This window comes from Chiloscyllium punctatum, chromosome 26 (assembly GCF_047496795.1).
Source record: "Chiloscyllium punctatum isolate Juve2018m chromosome 26, sChiPun1.3, whole genome shotgun sequence".
NCBI classification, from domain to species: Eukaryota; Metazoa; Chordata; class Chondrichthyes; order Orectolobiformes; family Hemiscylliidae; genus Chiloscyllium; species Chiloscyllium punctatum.
In genome coordinates, this window is record NC_092764.1 from 6,066,961 (window position 1) to 6,090,035 (window position 23,075).

The 23,075-nt window shown below is 47.5% G+C and overlaps 1 protein-coding gene across 1 annotated transcript in view; it reads right to left on the minus strand.

Moving 5' to 3' along the window:
• ca7 (carbonic anhydrase VII) overlaps positions 1-17,990 on the minus strand; it is a 104,105-nt gene extending 86,115 nt beyond the window's left edge. Inside the window, exons 1-3 of the mRNA XM_072595816.1 lie at positions 17,188-17,990; positions 16,205-16,402; positions 2,883-3,001 (exon numbers count right to left, since the gene is read on the minus strand). Of these exons, the coding sequence (XP_072451917.1) occupies positions 2,883-3,001; positions 16,205-16,402; positions 17,188-17,227 (357 nt within the window). The 5' untranslated portion in view covers positions 17,228-17,990. The remainder of the gene's footprint in view (positions 1-2,882; positions 3,002-16,204; positions 16,403-17,187) is intronic.
• Between the last annotated feature and the right edge of the window lie 5,085 nt (positions 17,991-23,075).

Sequence of the window (23,075 nt, forward strand, 5' to 3'; positions counted from 1 at the left end):
ATAAATGATAACAAAAATGTGCATAAACCGCACAAGGGAGAGCTAACCTGTTCCTGTTTAAATAAGACCCATTATATGGAAGAACTCTTCTGGGCTAGTTCTGATCACTTCGAAAAAAAACTAGCAAAATTGTGGGGAGAGTGAAGTAGGAGGGAGATCAGGAAGCGATTTCTCTAAACTTGTATTCACACCAAATTGGGATTCGGATTTCTCTTTACCTTGCCTGTCCCAGGTGTTTCTGGGTGGGATGGATAGATTGGTGTAGACTGTGACCCACAAGGTAGCACGGCAGTGTGGGAAGGTCAGACAGCAGACTAGCATGCAGCTACAACAAGGGGTTAGGCAACAGGTGGAAGGTATTCTTTTAGCACAAGGTGAACTGAATATAAATACAAAATTATGGAGTTTATGTAAAGACAATGGTGAGGTTGCATTTGGAGTGCTATGCACAAGATGTAAGTGCATTGGAGGCAGTTCAGAGAAGGTTTACCAGATGATTACCTGGAATAAGGGGGGTTGTTTTATGAGGAAAAGCTGGCCAGGCAGTAACATAGTGGCTCAGTGGTTAGCACTGCTGCCTCACAGCGACAAGGACACTGGTTCGATCCCACCCTCGGGTGACTGTCTGTGTGGAGGTTGTACATTCTCCCAGTGTCTGCGTGGGCCCCCTCCCACAATCCAAAGATATGCAGGGTAGTTGGATTGACCATGTGAAATTACCCATGATGTACAGGTTAGCTGGATTGGCCGTGGTAAATGCCAAGTTACAGGGATTGGGTGAAATGCTCTTTGGAGGGTCGGTACAGACTTGATGGGCCAAATGGCCTCTTTTCACACTGTTGGGATCCTAGTCTAGGCCTGTATCCACTGCATTCAGAAGAGTAAGTGGTGATTTAATGGAAATGTAATAGACTCCGAGGAATCGTGACAAGGTGGAGGCTTCCTGTTGTGGGAGAGCCTAAACCTCAGGCTGACTGGTCAATAACCAGGGGCTGCCCATTGACAAACCGAGATGAGGTGAAACCTACTCTTTCAGAGGGCTGGAACCTTCTTCCCGAAAAAGGTGGTGGAGGTAGGGTCCCCGAATAATTTTAAAGCCGAGGTAGATAAATTCTTGATAAATGGGAGAGGGGTGAAAGGTTACCAGGGTGCAGACAGAATTGTGGAATTCAGGTTACAATCGAATTAGCCATGATCACATTGAACAGCAGGAGGCTCAAGGGGCTGAATGGCCTATTCTTACTCCATCTTCAAATGGCACTATTCACATAAAATACATCATGAAGAATAAAGTACACGCAACTTCACTCAAAGGTCAAAAAGTGTGCTGCCTGGAAAAACACAGTAGGTCAGGCAGCATCTGAGGAGCAGGAGAGTCGACATTTGGGGCATAAACCCTTCCATTAGGAATGTGGAGGGGAGGGAGGTCATGAGATAAATAGAGGTGTGGGGGAAGGTGATAGGTAGATGCAGATGGGAGTGAAGGTGATAGATCGGAGAGGAGGGTGGAGCAAATAGGCGGGATGGAAGATGGACAAGTAGGACAGGTCAAGAGGGTGGTGCTAGGTTGGAAAGTTGGATCTGGGATGAGGTGGGGGGAGGGAGGGAAGGTGAGGAAACTGGTCAAATCCACACTGATGCCGTGTAGTTGGAAGGTGCCAAGGTGAGGCATTCTTCCTCCAGGCGTTGGGTGGCTTGGATTCAGTGGTTGAGGAGGCCCAGGACTTGCGTATCCTTGGGGGAGTGGGAGGGTGCCAATTGAGGTCAGGCCCATATACAGGCCAGTACGTTGCACAATGTATAATTAGCAGCTTGTGAATTCACCGCTGGGTAACAGATATCCCAGGACACCTCTCAATATTCAATATCTTAATGACCCAGCAAGGATTGGATACTGTGCTATCCCTCACGCGATGTCCTTTTCAATTTAGCCTGTGGTTCATCCCATGGTTTAATGACCTGGATTACAGAATTAGGATCATTAGCACACAAGAGGGGAGTCCACTGTTTCTGTACTATATCTCCAAATGACTCCGTGCCTTTCACCTGCCCTTTTCCCCCATTTCATTGTCCCTACCTAAATCAGGGTTGAAAGTTATACAGCTAAGGAGTCACCTTAAATGGTTCTCCCTTCTCAGCCTGACCTGGAATGGAGCTGCTACAGTTAGCCTCAGCACCCCACAGTAACACAAAAGTAAGACCTGGACATCTTTTCCTGAACAATGGCCTCTGAGCCAGACCGGACCCTGTTCAGGGATATCAGACAAGAACAAGGATGGGAGGCAGGGGGCCATGGGTGTAGGTTCAAAATCTATCAGTACTCACTGTCTCAGTCAGTTTACGAAGGTTGACCCCTAATCTATACCCATGCCCACTACTTTTAGCAGTGTGTGCTATCTACAAGATGCACTGCAGAAGTTTACCCAAGATCCTCAGACAGCACCTTCAAAATCCATGACTACTTCCACCTGGAAGGACAAAGGCAGTAGATGTGTGGGAATACCACCCCCTCTGAGCCATTCACCATCCTGACTTTGAAATATATCACCGTTCCTTCACTGTTGCTGGGTTAAAATCCTGGAATTCCATCCTTGAGGACATTGTGGGTCTACCTACAGCACATGGACTGCAGTGGTTCCAGAAGGTAGCTCACCCCCCACCTTCTCAAGGGGCAACTAGGGACGGGAAATATTTGACCAGCTTTTACATTCTATCAATGACTAAGCAATGGAATTGGAGGAGGTAACAGTGAGTAACCGGAGTGGGAATCTGAACCCTGGAGATTGTTACTTCTGGGAAAGATCCCATCATCTCACCTCCCCCCTCCCCCCTCCCCCCCGCCCCCATCCAGGTTTTGATCGGTCAAAGACACTCTTGCTCACCTCGCCAGGGTATGACTTGCCATCGACGGTGTGTTCCGATCCCTGACTGCCTCTCCGTCCCCAATGGAAATGGAACTGTTTCAGTTTGTAGGGGTTTTCCAGTGGGCCATCACTTACCACTGCAAAAAAATCAGGAAGCAGGTGAGGAAAGCCATTCACTACCACACAATAACAATTTGCATTTAGATAGCAGCTTTAACACAGTCAGACAGTTTTTACAGCATGGAACTAGGCCATTCGACCCATTGTGCCCACACCAGTGATCACGCCTCCATCGACCTACTGCCATTTTCTAACACTTAGCCTGTAACCTCATATACTGTGGTGTTTCAATTATCCATCCAAATATTATCGAGTTGAAATCAGAGAACAGCATTTAAGAGAAAAGGGGGCTTAGATTTGTGAATTTGTTTTGTTTAATGTTCACTTTTAGAGTAAGAAAATAAATTGATGTTATTTTCATTAACTAGTGGAATCTGGGAATTCTCTGTCACTTGTATTTTAACAGAGGCGAGGTGAGCTTTTCTGGATGTTTGGTTTAATTAACAGAAGGGTTCACTGTCGTGTTGTAACAAAGGTCAGTCGCACAAAACACAAGCAGAAGGAATCCATTCGGCTCCTTGAACCTGCTCCTATTCAAGAAGATGATGGCTGATTTGTTTGTCGATCCATAAACCATTAACTCGGCCTCTCTCTGCACAGGTGCTGCCAGACTTGCTGAATTTCTTCAACAGTCTCCATTTGTTTCAGATTTCCAGTATCTGCGGGATTTTGGCTATATTCATGTCTGACCTGGTTGTGTTTCGAATTCCCCCACATTCCCACCAACCCCACCAGCCCCCACCCTGGTCCCCCTGCCTGACAAGAAGCGATCCACTTCTACCCCCATCATGTGAAGCTGAGTGTTCCAGAAATCACACAAAAATATGACCCCATCCTATCATCCCGAGAGAAAAATATTCTCATCCCAGAGTAACCCCTAATGTTAAAACAGTGTCCCCAAGTTTTGGGCTGACCCACAAAATGAAACATCCTTTCCACATCCACCTTACTAAGATCACGGTGTCTTACCCCCTTCGATAGGTCACCCTTCAATCTTCTGAACTCCAGCAGAATCAGGCACTGTCTGCCTAACCTTTCCTCATTAAAACCCATTCTGGGCACATTCCTACCAAGGGCTATCTCAGTCTACTCTGTATCAGAGGTTCTTCTCCTAGCACCGCATACCCCACAGCACCCTGCTGTAATTCAAGGGTCATCTAAGGAACAGATCCCTTTATACACTGAGAAAGGACAAACTAAAGAACGAAATAAAGAAAGAATTAAAGAACAAACAAGTAAATGAAGACCAGAAGATTTCAATCACTCAATAGTCATTAACCCAGGGGCAGTCTTGTAGTGCCGTGGGTAACATTTCCAGGTTCACATCCTGCTCCAGGATTTGACAACCAGAGAAGGTGGGTTCATGTCCAGGACACTGATCAATGTTCGCAGATGCACCAGAGAAAGCATACTTCCCCGATGCATCACAGCCTGGTTTGGTAACTGCTCTTCCCAAAACCATAGGAAACTACAGAGAGTTGTGGACATAGCCCAGTCCATCAGACAAACCAACCTTCCACCCATCGACTCAGTCTACACGTCCCTCTGCCTCGGGAAGGCAGCCAACTTCAAAGACCCCTCCCATCCCAGGTACACTCTCTTCCATTGGGCAGAATGTACACATGTCCAAACAGACTCACAGACAGCTTCTTCCCCGCTGTTATTAAACTTCTGAATGGACCTCTCAAATTTAATGCTGACCTCATACTTTGTGCACCTTCTCTGCAGCCATAACATTGTATTCCTCGCTCTGTTCTATTACCCGAATGCACTTTGAATGGTATGATCTGTCTGCAGTGAATGTGGAACAAAACCTTTCACTGTACCTCGGTGCATGTGACAATAATAAATCAAATCCAATCTAACTGGTTGATAATCAGCCTGTAAATGATTCATCCAGGGCAGGCAGTCGAAGCAGCAATGTGGGGGTTCCCCCCACCCCACCCCAGCTCTCCCAACCCTCACTGATAGGCCAGTGAGTGATCACTTCCTTTGGTAACAGGAGAACAGCAGGTGATGTGACAGCCTCAGACACCAGCAGCAGGCATGTGAACAGAACAACAACTTTTCTCCTTTCTTTGCTCACGAGATATCCAATCAGCTCTCTTTCCATGAAGCTGCCCATTGATTGAAGACCTGTCAGAGCAGTAACGCGAACACAGATGAAGAACAGAAGATTCTATCTGCCTTACTAAGCTTCCAGACTGAGAGGGAGTCACACTGGCTAGGATTCACTCAACCTGGAGTAGGTACAGTACAGATTGTCAGAACGACACCGGTACCTAAAGGATTAAGTTAAAAGGGAATACATACCCACCAGAATGGTAGAGCTGGTTTGAGGGCCAAATGGCCTCATTATTTTCTTCAATGTGGTAGCAAGGGAGGAAAAGAATCAGTCAGGATGGATGTCCCTCCTCTGAGGAAACAGGTAGGAGTGGGTCACCCTGAATAATTTATTCACATCAGATGTCAAGTTGGCAGAAGTTACATCGCAGTAATTTGATTCACCTACAATCCTCATGGCTGCTGGTAAAATTAACCACTGAAGGCCCTGTCAAAGGTTCCTTAATACACCACAAACACTCACATTTACAGTATGCTCATGTCACATTCAACAACTGCCTTTTACAACGGGTCTTTACTAAATGTTAAAAATCACACAATACCAGGTTATAGTCCAACAGGTTTATTTGGAATCACTAGCTTTCGGAGTGCTGCTCCTTCATCAGCTAGCAACCTGCAAGAGGGAAAGTGGGCAGAGGAAGCAGGAGAGGGTCAGGAAGGGAATCCCTGAGTTCGGATCCCAGGTAGGGTGGGAATCCTGGGATCCCCAGAGCTTTGGGGCCCAGGCACAGAGAAGGAATCCCTGAGTTTGGATCCCAGGTAGGGTGGGAATCCCCAAGGCTCAGGCAGCCAAAGGCACAGCTCCCTCTGCTGCAGCGATTCATATGATACGCAGGAGGCCAGAGTAAAGTGGACAGAGCGTGTGGGCCTGAGGAAACTCTCGAGATGGGGAGGTGAGACACTGGGGATAGGTTTAGAAACCAAGGGTGAGGATCTTTTAAAGACCGATGCCTCGTTGAACCAGTGTAAGACAGGGAGTTGTGGAGTGAAGACTGACTGGAACTTGGTGCAAGTTAGCACTCAGACAGGAGGAGACTTGCAGAGACAAGGTAACTTGTTGAACCTGCCTATCTCCTTTTCCACCTATCCACTCCACCCTCTCCTCCTTGACCTATCACCTTCATCTCCTCCCCCACTCACCCATTGTACTCTATGCTACTCTCTCCCCACCCCCACCCTCCTCTAGCTTATCTCTCCATGCTTCAGGCTCACTGCCTTTATTCCTGATTTTTGCCCGAAATGTCGATTTCGAAGGTCCTTGGATGCTGCCTGAACTGCTGTGCTCTTCCAGCACCACTAATCCAGTATTTGCAGAGATAAGGGGCCGACGGTACCTATTTCCCCTCAAAGCCGAGTGCCCTCCACTCCAATACAGTGAGGGGACTGACTGGTCCAATGCGTGCCCAGTCACTATGCTGCGGTGTGAGGGTATGAGGTGGTTGCTGAGCTGTGTGGGGTGGCACTCCTCCTGCTGTCTGCACTTAGAGACCCTGGAGGAGCTGTCACATTCACAGACGGTCCTTTCCCCAGCTGGGCGGTCTCGAGTCAGAGATCTCGGGTGTCCACGGTCGGTGGGGGGGGGGGGGGGGGCGGGGGGATGCTGCAACTTATTCAGGGAGAGCTTACAGCCATCTCTGAAGTATTTCCTCTGCTCTCCTGCTAACTGCTTACCATAATGATGCTCTGAGTGGGAGGCATGTTCTCCCCTTCATGTCAGCTCTGACAAAGAGTCATCTAGGCTCGAAACGTTAACTCGCTCTCTCTCCATGGATGCTGCCTCATCCACTGTGATCTCCAGCATTTGTTGTTTTCAGTTCAGATTCAGTGGAGTTTATTTTTGATTGGAGGAGGGAGATTATTCCCTCTGGTTGGGCAGTCATTGATAAGGGGACAGGAATTTTAAAATGACCCTGAGAAAGTGACAAGAGTCTTTGGCAGAAATATCTTTCTGCAACCTCCTGGGGAATGGGTTACTTTGGCATAGGAAGAGGCCATTGTATTCTATCTTTGAATCAAGCATAGAAAGTAGGCCATTCAGCCCCTCAAGACTGCTCTATCACTCAATATGAAGAAGCTGATCAGCAACAGTCCCCTTTCCCACTTTCTCATCATATCCTTTGATCCCTTTAGCTCCAAGAACTACACCTCACTCCTTCAGGGCTGTGGTAAAGTGGGATTAGAATAAAGCTTTGACAGAGTCAGCAAAGACACGATGGGCAGAATGGATTGGAAGCTCCTTCAGTTTCCCCATTGTGGATGCTGTATGTGTGTGTGTGTGTGTGTGTGTGTGTGTGTCTGTGTGTGTGGTGTCACAGAGAGAGAGAGAGAGAGAGAGAGAGAGAGACTCTGGGAGGGCGTGAAACAAACTTTCAGGCCAGATACTTTCAGGAATCTGTACAGATCAGAGCCATCATTCATTCTCACATTGATCAACAGAACAGAGACAAGACGTTGCAATTCCATGTTGGTTTTGAAATTCAAACAGAACCAACAAGCTGCTTCACATCTAACCCTTTGAGACTCTAACTACCTGCCAATATCAATCTATCAAATTAAATTCAATCCACTCCTGACTAACTCTGTCCCTCTCCCAGTAATTCAATTCCAAGGTACAGGTTTTTTCTCCAGTACTCAGCCACTGGTTAGCTGACACTTGTAAAGCAAGGATTAGCTGGCTATTTGGCAATGGCCAGCATCACAATTCCTTGGTTTTTTCTTCCAACTGGGTCACGGAGCCTTATTGAAGGAATTTGGTGAATAGTCATCCCTGGAGATGGGAACTAGTTCAACACTAAAGTTGTACAATTCCAAGCCCCTTAGCATAATCTCTTTTTTCTCCAGAAAGGACTAATGTTTAAGCAAAGCTACAACACGAGTATGGACTGGCTCGGTGCATGGAATTGGGTATCTCCCCGGCAACACTGGGCTCCAGGTTATGGGATTGTCATTCAGAAAGCAACCTCCCACCATTTCCTAGTGTTGTTCCAGGAGATGTGTTTGTTCAATATCTCACATCATTGATTGATACTATGATCTTTTGCCATAATTCTGTGATCCTACTCCACAACCACCTGATGAAGGAGCCGCGCTCTGAGAGCTAGTGCTTCCAAATAAACCTGTTGGACTATAACCTGGTGTTGTGTGATTTTTAACTTTGTCCACCCCAGTCCAACTCCGGCTCCTCCCACACCATGGGTTCGAGGAAATGGCAACCCTCCTGGATTAGTCTGGAGTTCCCTGGAATTGAAGATTAATCACCAAAACACTACAGTGAGATGGAACCCAGGATGGAACTCAGATAGGGAAATATAAAAGATCAGGATGTTTTTGATGAATTACTGTTTACTGTCGAGGCAGATACAGGAATAATTCACACCTTTCAGTGAAACAGTCTGATGGACACCTTGCTTTTCTATTGGTGGTGTAGGCTAAGAATTGACATGTCAGGCAGCCAATGGCAGGTGAGTTGGGGGGGGGGGGAGGAGGTGACATGGTCGATACCTGGTTTCAGCTCCACACCCACAGCCTCACCTGTACCTTCCACTCAACATTAGTCCTGCTGCCCTGATCACGTGAGCATGTCCTTAATGGTACCCCTCAACAGTGACACCCTCCCCACATCACCAAAACATCCCCAACAACAGTGCTGCACTCCCTCAATCCTGCCTCAACCCATCACTCCGCCCCCTCTGACAGCGTGGCACCCCATCAGCACCGCCCCCTCTGATGGCATGGCACCCCATCAGCACCGCCCCCTCTGACAGTGTAGCACCCCATCAGCACCGCCCCCTCTGATGGCATGGCACCCCATCAGCACCGCCCCTTCTGACAGTGTAGCACCCCATCAGCACCGCCCCCTCTGACAGCGTGGCACCCCATCAGTACTGCCCCCTCTGATGGAGTGGCATCCCATCAGCACCGCCCCCTCTGATGGCATGGCACCCCATCAGCACCGCCCCCTCTGACAGTGTAGCACCCCATCAGCACCGCCCCCTCTGACAGCGTGGCACCCCATCAGTACTGCCCCCTCTGATGGCATGGCACCCCATCAGCACCGCCCCCTCTGATGGCATGGCACCCCATCAGCACCACCCCCTCTGACAGTGTAGCACCCCATCAGCTCCGCCCCCTCTGACAGCGTGGCACCCCATCAGCACCACCCCCTCTGACAGTGTAGCACCCCATCAGCACCGCCCCCTCTGACAGTGTAGCACCCCATCAGCACCGCCCCCTCTGACAGTGTAGCACCCCATCAGCACCGCCCCCTCTGACAGTGTAGCACCCCATCAGCACCGCCCCCTCTGACAGTGTAGCACCCCATCAGCACCGCCCCCTCTGACAGTGTAGCACCCCATCAGCACCACCCCCTCTGACAGTGTAGCACCCCATCAGCACCGCCCCCTCTGACAGCGTGGCACCCCATCAGTACTGCCCCCTCTGATGGAGTGGCATCCCATCAGCACCGCCCCCTCTGATGGCATGGCACCCCATCAGCACCGCCCCCTCTGATGGCATGGCACCCCATCAGCACCACCCCCTCTGACAGTGTAGCACCCCATCAGCTCCGCCCCCTCTGACAGTGTAGCACCCCATCAGCACCACCCCCTCTGACAGTGTAGCACCCCATCAGCACCGCCCCCTCTGACAGTGTAGCACCCCATCAGCACCGCCCCCTCTGACAGTGTAGCACCCCATCAGCACCACCCCCTCTGACAGTGTAGCACCCCATCAGCACCGCCCCCTCTGACAGCGTGGCACCCCATCAGTACTGCCCCCTCTGATGGAGTGGCATCCCATCAGCACCGCCCCCTCTGATGGCATGGCACCCCATCAGCACCGCCCCCTCTGATGGCATGGCACCCCATCAGCACCACCCCCTCTGACAGTGTAGCACCCCATCAGCACCGCCCCCTCTGACAGTGTAGCACCCCATCAGCACCGCCCCCTCTGACAGTGTAGCACCCCATCAGCACCACCCCCTCTGACAGTGTAGCACCCCATCAGCACCGCCCCCTCTGACAGTGTAGCACCCCATCAGCACCGCCCCCTCTGACAGTGTAGCACCCCATCAGCACCACCCCCTCTGACAGTGTGGCACCCCATCAGCACCGCCCCCTCTGACAGTGTAGCACCCCATCAGCACCGCCCCCTCTGACAGTGTGGCGCCCCCTCAACATCATCGTCTCTGGCAGTCTCGCACTCCCTCATATGAAGCTAAAAACTGTGGGCGCTGGAAATCTGAAACAAAAGCAGAACGTGTTGGAGAAACTCAACAGGTCTGGCAGCGTCTGTGGGGAGAGAAACATTTAACGTTTTGAGTTCAATGACCTTTGTTCAGATCTGGGTGGGAAACGGTCTTGCTGTTTTCTCCTCACAATGCTGAGGTTCTGCACCTATTTCTGTGTTTCTCTGTAACACTCCCTCAGTACTTACAGCTCCCTATTTCTGGGATTATCAGCCGAGATTAATCATGCAAGTCTACAGAGTGGGACTTGACCCAGGTCTTGCTGACTCACAGATGTATTACCAACTGAGCTACAGCTGTGGTGTGTTGGAATTATTTTCTACTCAAGTAGAGTCTATCGCTGCTTTATTGGGTTCAGTAAAGTCATAAAGAAAGAAGAATGCAAAGTCCTTCGCTTGCTCTGACTCAGTGATAACCCACGGCTTAATTCCTGTAATTTTCCTCAATTTCTAACATGGAGGTTTTATTTGGCTCAAAGTAAGAGAGGGATTAAAGCCCAAAAAAAGACACCGGAAGGATGTCAGACCTCCCAGTTCACGTCACCCGAAACCTTTCATTAAACTCTAGTCGAGTAACTACAGCATGAGAAACTGGTTGTTAGAGTGGTTTCTGATTATCTGGGAGTGCGTGTCTGCTGTTATTTTCCCCACCTCCTCCCTTCACCAAAAACAGTTGATTAAAGCAGCAAAAGGCGAAAAAAGCAGCTGATGGGGCAACATGATGGAACACTAGAATTGGAGTCAGGTCTCCCACTCACTGACAGCAGTACACTGTACACCGTCTAGCAGATACACTGCAGAAATCACCAAGGCTCCTTGAACAGCACCTTCCAAATCCGTGACCTCTACCAGCCAGAAGGACAAATGCCGCAGGGAAATTACAGCCACCGTGTTCAATGTGATTGCAGTTTGCAAATCTTAAATTCACATTTATAGCTCGTTTAGCAAGAAAGCCATCCTCTGTGTCAGTTATGGCCTTGACTCTGTAATATATCATGCTGCGTTTCTGAATGAATAATTAACTGGCAAAAGATTGCAAGAAATGATTTGACCCTTTCAGCACCACATTCTGCATCCTGCACCGATCAAATTCCAAGACCAGCAAATTCACCAACATTTTATGTCAAATTGATGTGGAGTTAGATACATTTCATTCTGAAATTATTTTGATTCAACATCATTTTATTTCCTGTACATCTCTCAGGTACTCGAGGTAACAGAACCTAGTTCCAGCTGATAAGGAGTGCTGTATGGAGACTAAAAAGGTTTAAAGGTCCCATAGGTGAGTCTGGTAGAGCACAGAAGATAAAAGCATGAACTATTTGAACTATTTAAAATCATTAAAGGAGAGAGAGAGAGAGAGAGAGAAAATCAGGGAGTGTTACTTCAAGCAATCTAAAACTCTCCCCCTGAAAAGGTTGCTGATGCTAGGGGTGTTAATTGAAAATTCCCGAATGCAGATTAATTGATCTTTGTGAGACGGGGTTTATCAATGGATTGCGGAATCAAGAAACAATCAGCCGTGATCTAATTGTATGACAGAACAGGCTCATGGGAATGAATGGCCTCCTGCAGTTACTAAACAAAGAAATGGAGTAGCAAGGTGGGGATAGGGAGAAACAGCATTGGTGGGGGAAATGAAGATAGCGAGAGAGAAGAAACAGTACGAATGAACTTTTGTTTATGTTCCTGGACCAGAAATCTGAAGGCATGTTGTACAACAATGTGCTAACTCCTCATTGCCTCTTGGAGAGGCTTAATGAGGTATTAAACCTTCACAGAATGACAGCAAAGCTTACCACTCTATAATAAAAACAGGCCTTACCATTTGATGCCCATTGAAGAATAATTTTCTTTTAAATATGCAGTAAAGCTGAAATTGTGTGTGTGTGTTTAGTCAGAACCTGAGCACTGTGGACCTTCTCCTCAGAGTGTCATATAAATATGTGAACGTATTAATTGGGAGTAGTAGGCCATTTTGCCCACCAAGTCTGCTCCCTCATTCAATAAGGTTGTGGCCCTTAATCTATATCCCTGCCTCCCCTGATAGCTTTTCAATCCTCAGTCAAAAAAAAGGAGAAAGGAGGGATATGTAAGCACAGGATGTGGGTTATGATGGTAGGCTAACCCTAGTTGGTCTCCTCACTGACTGATTCCAGTAAATCCTGTTTGTTTTTCAGATATCCAGCACTTTGTGGTCATTTGTCTTCAGCTTGACAGAGACACTGCTTCTTTATGCCTGTGTCTGATCACTTCCTGCTACACCTCATCATTTTTCAAAATCAATTAAGCACTTTCTGAAGTATGGTCGCTATTGTAATGTAGGAAGACTAGCAGCCAGTTTACACACAGTACATCTCCACAAGCTAAAAGCAATCTACCATGTACAGAGACAATATTATTAGCTATTAGGAAAGTGAGTGATATATGTCTTTGTTGTATGGTGACTGCAGTAGAAGGGCAAGGAAATCTTGCTTCCATTGTTCAGGGCTTTGGTGAGACCCAGATTTATATATATTTAAGGAAGGATATGCATGCACTGGAGAGTTCAGCCAGGGTTGATGAGATAAGTTCTTGGGATGAAAGAGTAAATTGGGTTCATTTTTCTGAAGTTGAGGTGAACGAGAAGTGATCTCATTGAAACAAGATTCTGAAGAGAAGCAGAATTCGCTGGAGAAACTCAGCAGGTCTGGCAACATCTGTGGAGACAGAAACAAAGTTAACATTTCAGGTCCAGTGACCCTTCCTCAGAACAAGAAGAGTCACAGCAGACTTGAAACATTAACTCTGTTCCTCCCTCCACAGATGCTGCCAGATCTACTGAGGTTCCCCAGCAATTTCTATTTCAGTTTCAGATTTCCAGCATCCCCAGTTCTTTGCTTTTTGTTTAAGATTCTGAAGGGGTTTAAGGGGGTAATCACAGAGGTAATTTCCCCTCGGACTGGGGATCCTGAAGCACAGTGGTGCAGCCTTAGGATTAAACAGGTATCATTCAGGACTGATTTCTGAAGAAGAGTCCTCGATCCGAAAAGTTAACTTTGATTTCTCTCCACAGATGCTGACAGACCTGCTGAGCTTTTCCAGCAATTTCCTGATTTTGTTTCATTCAGGACTGAGCTGAGGGGAGAGCTCCTCACCCAGCATTGTGTCTCTCTAGAATTCTCAGTCCTAGAGGGGTGTGTATGATCCATCGTTGTGTACATGTAAGGCTGTGATCCACAGATCTTTGTTCTCTTGGGGAATCAAGGGATGTGGGAGCAGGCAGGAAAGTGACATTGAGGCCAATATCAGCAATGATTATGTTGAATGATGGAGCAGGCTCAAGGGGCAGAATGTGGATTAGTGGTGCTGGAAGAGCACAGCAGTTCAGGCAGCATCCAAGTAGCTTCGAAATCGATGTTTCGGGCAAAAGCCCTCCTGATGAAGGGCTTTTGCCCGAAACGTCGATTTCGAAGCTACTTGGATGCTGCCTGAACTGCTGTGCTCTTCCAGCACCACTATTCCAGAATCTGGTTTCCAGCATCTGCAGTCATTGTTTTTACCTCAAGGGGCAGAATGGCCTACTCCTGCTCCTATTTCCTTAACAACAATGAGATGAATTACTAATGGATTCTTTTTCACCTTGGGATTGAGTGAGTGATTGATATTGGGAAGTAAACTGCAGAGGACTCCCCTAAAGTGAAGACACAAATGCATTCTGGGTGTTGCCAAAGCCCTGAGCAATGGTAGCAAGATTTCCTTGCCCTTCTACTGCAGTCACTTTGCAATAAAGACACATGTCACTCACTTTCTTAATTGCTAATATTATTGTCTCTGTATGCGGTAGATTGTTTTTAACTTGTGGAGGTGCACTGCAATGTTGCTGTGGAATTTTAACACTCACTAACCCTAGGCTGATTGATCATCTCAAAGCTGAAGCCTGCAGCTCTGACAGTGTAGCCTTCCCTCTGTACTGCACACAGATTGTGTGCTCAACTGTGTATGTGTGTAAATTGGAAACTAGACCTTACCAATACAGAAACGCTCCAGCAAAGGATATTGCCAGGGTTGGAGGATTTGAGCTATAGGGAGAGGCTGAATAGGCTGGGTCGATTCCCTGAATAGGCTTTTCCCTGGAGTGTCAAAGACTGAGGGGTGACCTCATAGAGGTTTATAAAATCATGAGGGACATGGATAGGGTTAATAGACAAAGTCCTTTCCCTGGGGCAGGGGAGTCCAGAACTAGAAGGCATAGGTTTAGGGTGAGAGGGGAAAAATATAAAAGAAACCTAAGGGGCAACTTTTTCACACAGAGGGTGGTATGTGTATGGAATGAGCTGCCAGAGGAAGTGGTGGAGGCTGGTACAATTGCAACATTTAAAAGGCATCTGAATGGGTTTATGAATAGGAAGGGTTTGGAGGGATATGGGCCAAGTGCTAGCAAATGAGACTGGATTAGGTTGGGATATCTGGTCGGCATGGACGGGTTGGACTGAAAGATCTGATTCTATGCTGTACGTCTCTATGACTGGACACATTGACAAAGACTGGACCAACATCTTACATGTTTGAACTTTCAATCTGACACCCCATGCAGTATTTAGCATTCTACATGTGTGCTTATTTCTATTGGTTTATACCAATGAAGCATTATTCCTACCACTGCAATAGTCTTTTTCATTGGACAGTGCAGGGAATAAAACCCAGGCTGGCACTTCTAGTGCAGTACTGAGGTGGTGCTGCTCTGTCAGAGGAACCATCTTTCAGGTCGAACATTAGACTAATGCCCTGTCTGCCCTGGATGCAATAGACCCTGTGACACTATGTGGAAGGGGAATGGAGGTGGAGGATAGTTATTCATTGTCATCTGGTCGATGTAAATCCCTAATCAATAACACCAAACAAAGTAATCTGGCCATCAGCATAGAGCTGCTTTTGGGATCTTTCTTTGCATAACTTGGGTGCTGCATTCCCTGCAGTATACGCAACTACACTTTAAAAAAGTATTGCTCTGGGATGTGCAGAGGTAACACACATTACACTGAGGGCTACTTCCCTTTTCCAGCATCAGAAAGGGATTTAAACGTGGGGATGGATGGGGCTGTTTCATTGGGAGTCAGCCCAATCTGTTGCCTCTTCCCCTGCCCCTCCCCACTTTGCAGGGCTCCCAAGTGAGTGAATGTCATAGCAGGAGGTTTGTCAGAGATACAGAGGGAGCTTCACACCAAGTGTTGGTGCGACACAGATGATGTTAGTCTATGATGTCGACATAACTAAAAACTGAAACCAAGCTGGTTAACTGTGGATCTCTCTACAACATTTCATGAACAGTCTACACATATTACTCATTGCCGAGGAGCTAAACTACAGGGAGATTTTGATCTTTATCTCATCTGGTTGGTGAACAGATCCCATAACACTCCTTCAAAGAGAACATGCGAACTTCCTCTATGTGACAGCCAATACTGACACCTTGCACACACACAAACAAATTCCCTGGTTATTATCAGGTTGCTCATGGGATCTTGCTTTGTGCACATTGACAATTGCATGTCGTACATTGAGGCAGCAAACACAATGCAAAAACAGGTCATTGTGAAACACTTTGCAAGGTGCTGAGGTGCTGAGTTCATTCTGGTGCTTTCAACCCATTTTCCCCACCAATACCCTAACTCCCACCCCCACCCCCTTCTCCCCACTCCCCCTGCCCCCTCTCCCCATGCCCCATCCCCGCCCTCTTCTCCCCAGCGCCCTTCTCCCCCACCCCCCACTTCCCCTGACTCCCCTCTCCCCCATGCCCCACCCCCCGCCCACTTCTCCCCCACCCATCAACCCCCTTGCCCTGCCTTCCCCCCCACCCCCATGCTTCTCACCTGTCTTATCATCACAGTCCTCAAACTCCACCATGACGGAGTGACCATTGTTATAGATGGACAGCGAGGTACAGGCACTGTAGAATATGGAGATGGGTGTAAGGCTGGCATCATAAACAGCCTGAGCGGGCACAATGTCAATGGGTGACTGCCGGTCCCCCTGTGCGAACGGGAACTGCTTGTGCCAGTTTGAGGGGCCTGCAAGAGAAAACAGAATTCACAATACAGTGGCTCAGCGAGGCCATTCACTCCATTGAGTTGGTGCTGGCTCTCAGAAAGCACTCACCCTTTCACCCGGCTCTCCTTCCCCTAAAGACCCTCTGGTTTCTTTACCCAGTGTATCCTTTAGCTTGTTTCTGCTACCTGAGTTTGGTGAATTCAAAAGCTATTTTAGTCACACTGGGGTAAGGACTGTGCCTAAATCCCATTCAAAGCATTACCTAGACAGGTACAGGTTGGCCTGACCAGGGTTGCTGCAATACCTCTTACCTCAGAGACCTGCACGCCTTCTCTTCCATTTGCCAGTTCTCTAATTCCTTTTTGTGAGTTCCTCCTGAATCTGCTCCCACCGGCCTTGCAGGCAGTGCCTTACGGATCTCGACAACTTGGAGGACTCAGCAATATCTCACCTTCCCCCACATTTATAACCCCCCTCCTCACCCCCCTCAGTGATCTCTGTCCAGACTCACTGCAGAACAGTAAGCTGGAGCTTAGAGGGAGTTTATGCCCAGAATTACATACAATTAAAACTATCTGATAAAACTTGCAATACCCTGATTCCAATACTAGGACCAAATATTAGATTCTCAGAATTATCTGCCTTTTGACAAGTTCAGAAGGAGTAGAGATTTTGTTTTGATAATGAATCACACATACAGCCACCATATAAACGATGCCCCTTCTGTTTAGCGACTGCAGCTACCTGCTCTTTCACAAAGTATTGAGAAATCCGAATTCCAGTGAAAGGAGGATTGAATGCCTACCGTTATCATCCCCGTAGCCCCAGCAGTGCTGTCCATTCATGATGAGAGAGGGCAGGGGCGCTGATGGATTGAAACGCTGGAGTCAGAGCGTCCTTCCCTCAGTTCTGCCTGTCTCTCACCTGCCCGTTCACGGGTTGGTGTTGTTGTTGTTTTGGAGGTGGCGCCAGGCAGTGGGAGAGAGAAGGCGGTGGGAGTGTATCAGCAGGCTTTATATCCCGGGAATGTGAAGGTGTGAGGTGGACAGTAGAGAGCTCAGCAGCGCCGCACAACGATGCTGCAGGATCAACTCCTACTGCGTGAAGGAGAGAGAGGCTGCAAGTGAATCCCAGATCTTACAGCTATAACACCACTTCCTCAGTCACTCCCCTCCCTCTGTAGCTCCGGGAGGGGGACAAACACACCAACACGCATCTTCAATCAATCCGTTTGCACAGCTTCCAGTTTCAATAGTCAGAGAAAATGAAATAAAATTACCCTTAGCTCGCTTGTGACAAAACCTCTCTACGCAGTCTGAATATCTGTCCAAAAATACTGCTGAAGGTAAAAAGAAACACAGCGGTAAAATAAACATGTCAACTGTACCTCTCTGTCACTCAGAGCAGCTAGAACTGAGCTCCCTGGACAGACACCAGCTTGCAGTTAGCTCTGTCTATATCACTGTACATTTTTCTTTGTGTCAAGCAGGCATGTGCGTTTTTTAAATACTTTCTAATTGAGGAGATGGGAATTGAACCTGGCCTCCTACCTGACAGATACGGACATTACCACTGCACCGCAAGAGCTCCCATGCTTTCCTTTATCTTTCACCCATTACCAACATATGCTCCTAAACTAACACTCCAACTACCCACCAGTAAAATGCACATCCCTCCCACAGCCCTTGCGTTCTTTTTAGCTGGGGTATCGAATAGGAACCAGCCTCTGGTTTCATATTTAGTCATCGAAGCATGGAGAAAACAGCAGTGTTTTTTTGGAAAGAGAGAGGCAGCAGTTATTAACCCCTTCATCGCCAGTACTGCAAGAAGTCTGTCCTTTAAAATGTCAGGAAGCCTACAGGACAAATGCACAATATTCCCCCAGGTGATGACCAGCAGGAAGCTCTGGTGAACATTCCTGAGTGGCCTGTGATTCTTGCCCAGAGCCACTTCCCCTTGAACTTGAATAGCTCTCTAGGCCATTTGAGGGGGCAGGTAAGAGTCAACCACATCCCTGTGGGCCTGGAGTAACATGTAGACCAGACCAGGAAAAGACAGCAGTTTCCTGCCGTAAAGGACATTGGTGAACTTTACAATTAAAATCAACGACCCCTCCCAGCCTGGTTTTAATCCCTTCCACCCTGTTCCATCAGACAGAAGATGCAACGGTTTAAACACACGTACCACCAGGTTCAGGAACAGCTTTTTCCCCGCTGTTATTGGACTGCTCAATGGACCTCTCAGAGTTCAAATTTAACGTTGATCTTGCTGTCTATGCACCTTCTCTGCAGCTGTATTTCTCACTCTGTTCTATTACCCTAATGCACTCTGTACCGTATGATCTGCCTGTACTGTACACAAAACAAAACTTTTTTGCTGTACTTCAGAACATGTGACAATAATAAATCAAATCAGCAATAGCTTCATGGGCTCAATTACTGAGACTAATTTTCAATTAGATGAATTTAAATTGCACCAGTTGCTCTGTGGGAATTGGAGCCATATCCATGGAGGATTACTAGCCCAGTGATAGCACCATAGAACATGACAGCGCAGTACAGGCCCTTCGGCCCTTGATGTTGCACCGACCTGTCATACCAATCTGCAGCCCATCTAACCTACACTATTCCATCTCCCCGTCAGCCAAACTCTGAGGGGTTTGGTACTGGGGTTCCTCAGGGCTCATCATCAGGATTCTGGCTTTTCTTTGTAACCGAGATTTGGGTAATCTGATTTCAACATCCACAGATGACAAGAAACTTGAGAGCATTGTAAATGATGATAAGGAAAGAGGATGAGCAGATGGAATGGCTGGTCACATGGCAGCTGAAGAAAAATGTAGAAAATCTGAGCTTAAGAAATAAGAACAGGAGTACGCCATTTGGCCCATCGAGCCTGCTCCTACATTCAATATGATCCTGGCTGAACTTGGGCTGCAATGCACTTTCCCTCCACTCCCCCCCCACCAATATCCCCCAATTCCCAAGTGATTAAAAATCTATCTGTCTGCACCTTAAATCTATTCAAAACATGGTGCTCTCACTGTCCTCTGAACTAAAAACATTGACAACTTAAAAGAAAACCCACTGGTGAGGTGATGTTTAGGAAAATACAAAGACGTTTTCTAAGAAATTATATCATAGGCAAGAGAATACCGGGAAAAGAGTTGGACACATTAGGGACCAAAGTGGCAATCTGTCAGAGGAGCTGGAAGGTGTAGCTGAGATCTTAAATGAGTGCTTTGGATCTGTATTTGCAATCAAGGAGGACCATGTAGGTGTAGAAATCACAGAGGCAGAGGAGGTATACCCAAATGAATTAGCGTCAAGAGGAAGGGGCTATTAGCAGTTTTTAGAATAGAATCTCTACAGTGTGGAAACAGGCTCTTTGGCCCAACAGGTCCACACCAGCCCTCTGAAGAGTATCTCACCCAAACCTATTCCCCTACATTTACCCCAACACATCCCTGAACACCATGGGGAATTTAGCATGGCTAATTCACTCTAAGCTGCACATCTTTGGATTGTGGGAGGAAACCACACAGACACAGGGAGAATGTGCAAACTCCACACAGCCAATCGCCCGAGGCTGGAATCGAACCCGGGTCCCTGGCGCTGTGAGGCAGCAGTGCTAACCACTGAGCCAGCATGACATTACAGCTTAAAAGTAGAATAATCCCCAGGCCCAGATAAGATGGCACAAGGGAGGAGATTGTAGGGGTTTTGACATTAATTTTCAAATCCCCTCTGGCCACAGTAGTGGGGAAAATACTGAGGGACAGAATTGATCTCCATTTGGAGAGGCTAGAGTTAATCACAGACATCCAACTTGGCTTTGTATTGAATTGAATTGAATTTATTGTCATGTGTACCGAGGCACAGTGAAAAGCCTTGTCTTGTGAGCAATACAGGCAGATCACAGAGTTCAATAGCATAGATAGTAAATAATAGGTAAACAGCAGCAAAAACAAAAACACAGGTACAGGTGAATGTTAAGAGTTTGAGAGTCCATTCAGTATTCTAACAACAGTAGGGTAGAAACTGTTTTGAAACCGGCTGGTGCATGTGTTCAGGTTTCTGTACCTTCTCCCCGATGGTAGAGGTTGTAGAAAAACATTGCCAGGGTGGGACGGATCTTTGAGAATGCTGGCGGCCTTTCCTTGATAGCGGGGCCTGGTAGATGGATTCTATAGATGGGAGGTTGGCCTTTGTGATTGTCTGGGCCATGTTCACCACTCTCTGTAACCGTCTCCAATCTTGAATGGTACAGTTGCCATACCAGTTGTGGTACATCCAGACAGAATTCTCTCGATAGCGCACCTATAAAAATTGGCAAGAGTATTCGCCATCATGCCAAATTTTCTCAGCTGCTTGAGGAAGAAGAGACGTTGTTGGGCCTTTGTAACCAGTGTGTCCTCATGAAGAGTCAACTAAAGCGTGGTGTGAATGACCACTCTCAGGAGCTTGACACTCTCCACTTGTTTCACCTCTGTGCTGTTAATGTGTAGGGGGGCATGAGTAACATCTCACTGAAAGTCAATAATGAGTTCCTTGGTTTTGCCGGCATTGAGAGCTAGGTTGTTCCTGGTGCACCATCTTTCCAGGTCTTCCACCTTCCATCTGTCGTCTGTTTCGTCACCATCTGTGATTCGACCAACGATAGTGGTGTCATCAGCGAACTTGTAAATGGCATTAGTCTGATATTTGGCAACGCAGTCATGGGTAGACAGTGAGTACAGTAGGGGGCTGAGTATGCATCCCTGGGGTGCTCCAGTGTTGAGTGTTAGTGAGGATGAAATATCGTCCCCAATCTTCACTGATGGTGGCCTGTGGGTCAGGAATCTGAGATCCAGTTGCAGAGAGTGGGGCTTAGACCGAGATCATTAAGTTTAGTAATCAGTCTCGAGGGGATAGTAGGATTGAGTATGATTCTTACATAGCTGTTCTTGGTGTCAAGATGTTCGAGGGAGGAGTGAAGGGCACGTGGTATGGCATCTGACATGGATCTGTTGGTCAGATAGGCAAATTGGAGTGGGCCAAGAGTAATGGGGAGGCTGGAGTTGATTAATGCCATGACCAGCCTTTCAAAGCACTTCATGACCATCAAAGTTAGGGCCACTGGGCGGTCGTCATTGAGACATGCTGCATGAGCCCTCTCAGACACAGGGATGATGATGGCCCTCTTGAAACAGGCCGGGACAGGGGCCTGCTGCAGGGAGAGGTTGAAGATGTCAGAAGACCTCTGCTAGTTGATCTGCACATGCTCTGAGTGCACGGCCTGGTACTTTGTCTGGTCCCATCACTTTCCCTGGGTTCACATGAAGGAAAACTGATCTGACCTCTGACTGTTGGGATAGGTTCGACAAGACTCGTCGGAATAGGTGTTACCTCTTCACCAAACTTCTGCTCAAAGCAAGCATAGGAGGTGTTGAGACGATCTGGGAGGGATGTGTCATCATCTGCTACCTTGCACTGTCTCTTTTTAGAACTTGTGATGTCATTCAGTCTTTGCCATAGTCGCTGGGTGTCTGTCTGGGTCTCTAGTTTGGATCAGTATTGGTCCTTGACTGTCTTAATGGCTCTGCGAAGGTCATACTTGGATTCCTTATATTTGAGTCGGTCTCCTGATCTGAAGGCCTCACATCTGGTTTTTAGCTGGTTCTGTATGTCTTGGTTCATCCAGGGTTCCCTGCTGGGGAATACCCAGATTGACTTCCTCAGTATACAGTCACTGAAAATCGATTGTAAGGGAGAGATCATGTCTAACAAATTTGACTCTTTGGGGGGGGGTGTCCAGGTGTGTTGGTGAGGGGAGAGTAGTGGATGTAGTCTACATGAATTTCATTAAGGCTTTTGACAAGGTCTGGCACAGCAGCCTGCTTCAGAACATAGGAACCGATGGTTGTAAGTTGTAACCTCAACCTGAGATTCGAATCTTCTCAAAAATCAGTAAGAAACAATGGAATCCAGGGCCATTTGGCAAAATGGATCCAAAATTGGTTTAGCAGCGGGAAGCAGAGGATGATTGGGTCAAAGGATGTTTGTGTGACTGGAAACCTGTGTCCAGGGACACACCATAGGATTTGGTGCTGTGTCCCTTACTGTTTGTTTTGTACATTAATAATTTAGACATGAAGGGAGGAGCTAAGATCAGTTTGTTTGCAGATGACGGGGGAATTGGTGATGTAGTAAATAGCAAGGAGGACAGCCTTAGACTACAGGACAATGTCGACGGGCTGGTCAGATTGAAGGAACACAGTGGCAAATGGAATTTAATCCTGAAAACTGAGAGGTGATGCCTTTTGGGAGCACTGACAAAGCAAGGGAGCACATAATGAATAGCAGAACCTTTGGAAATACAGGGGGAACTTGGTGTGTGTGAGCACAGATCTTTGAAGGCAGCAGGACAGGGTTGTTAGGAATGCATATAGGATACTTGCCTTTATTCATCAAGGCATTGAGTACAAGGAGGTGGAGAAGTCAATGTTTCGAGTGTAAACCTTCTTCAGGACTGGGGGTAGGTGTAAGGGGAGCTGCAGCTAGAATCAGGTGTGGGGTGGGAAACAGGGTGGTGAGGTAAGGATAGGTGAACACAGGGAGAGGGTATGATCTGGTTGGTTGATGGAAGAGAGGTAACCTAGTTTACTGCATCAGCTGCTCCCGATGTGATCAGGGAGAGCAAACGTAAACTAAG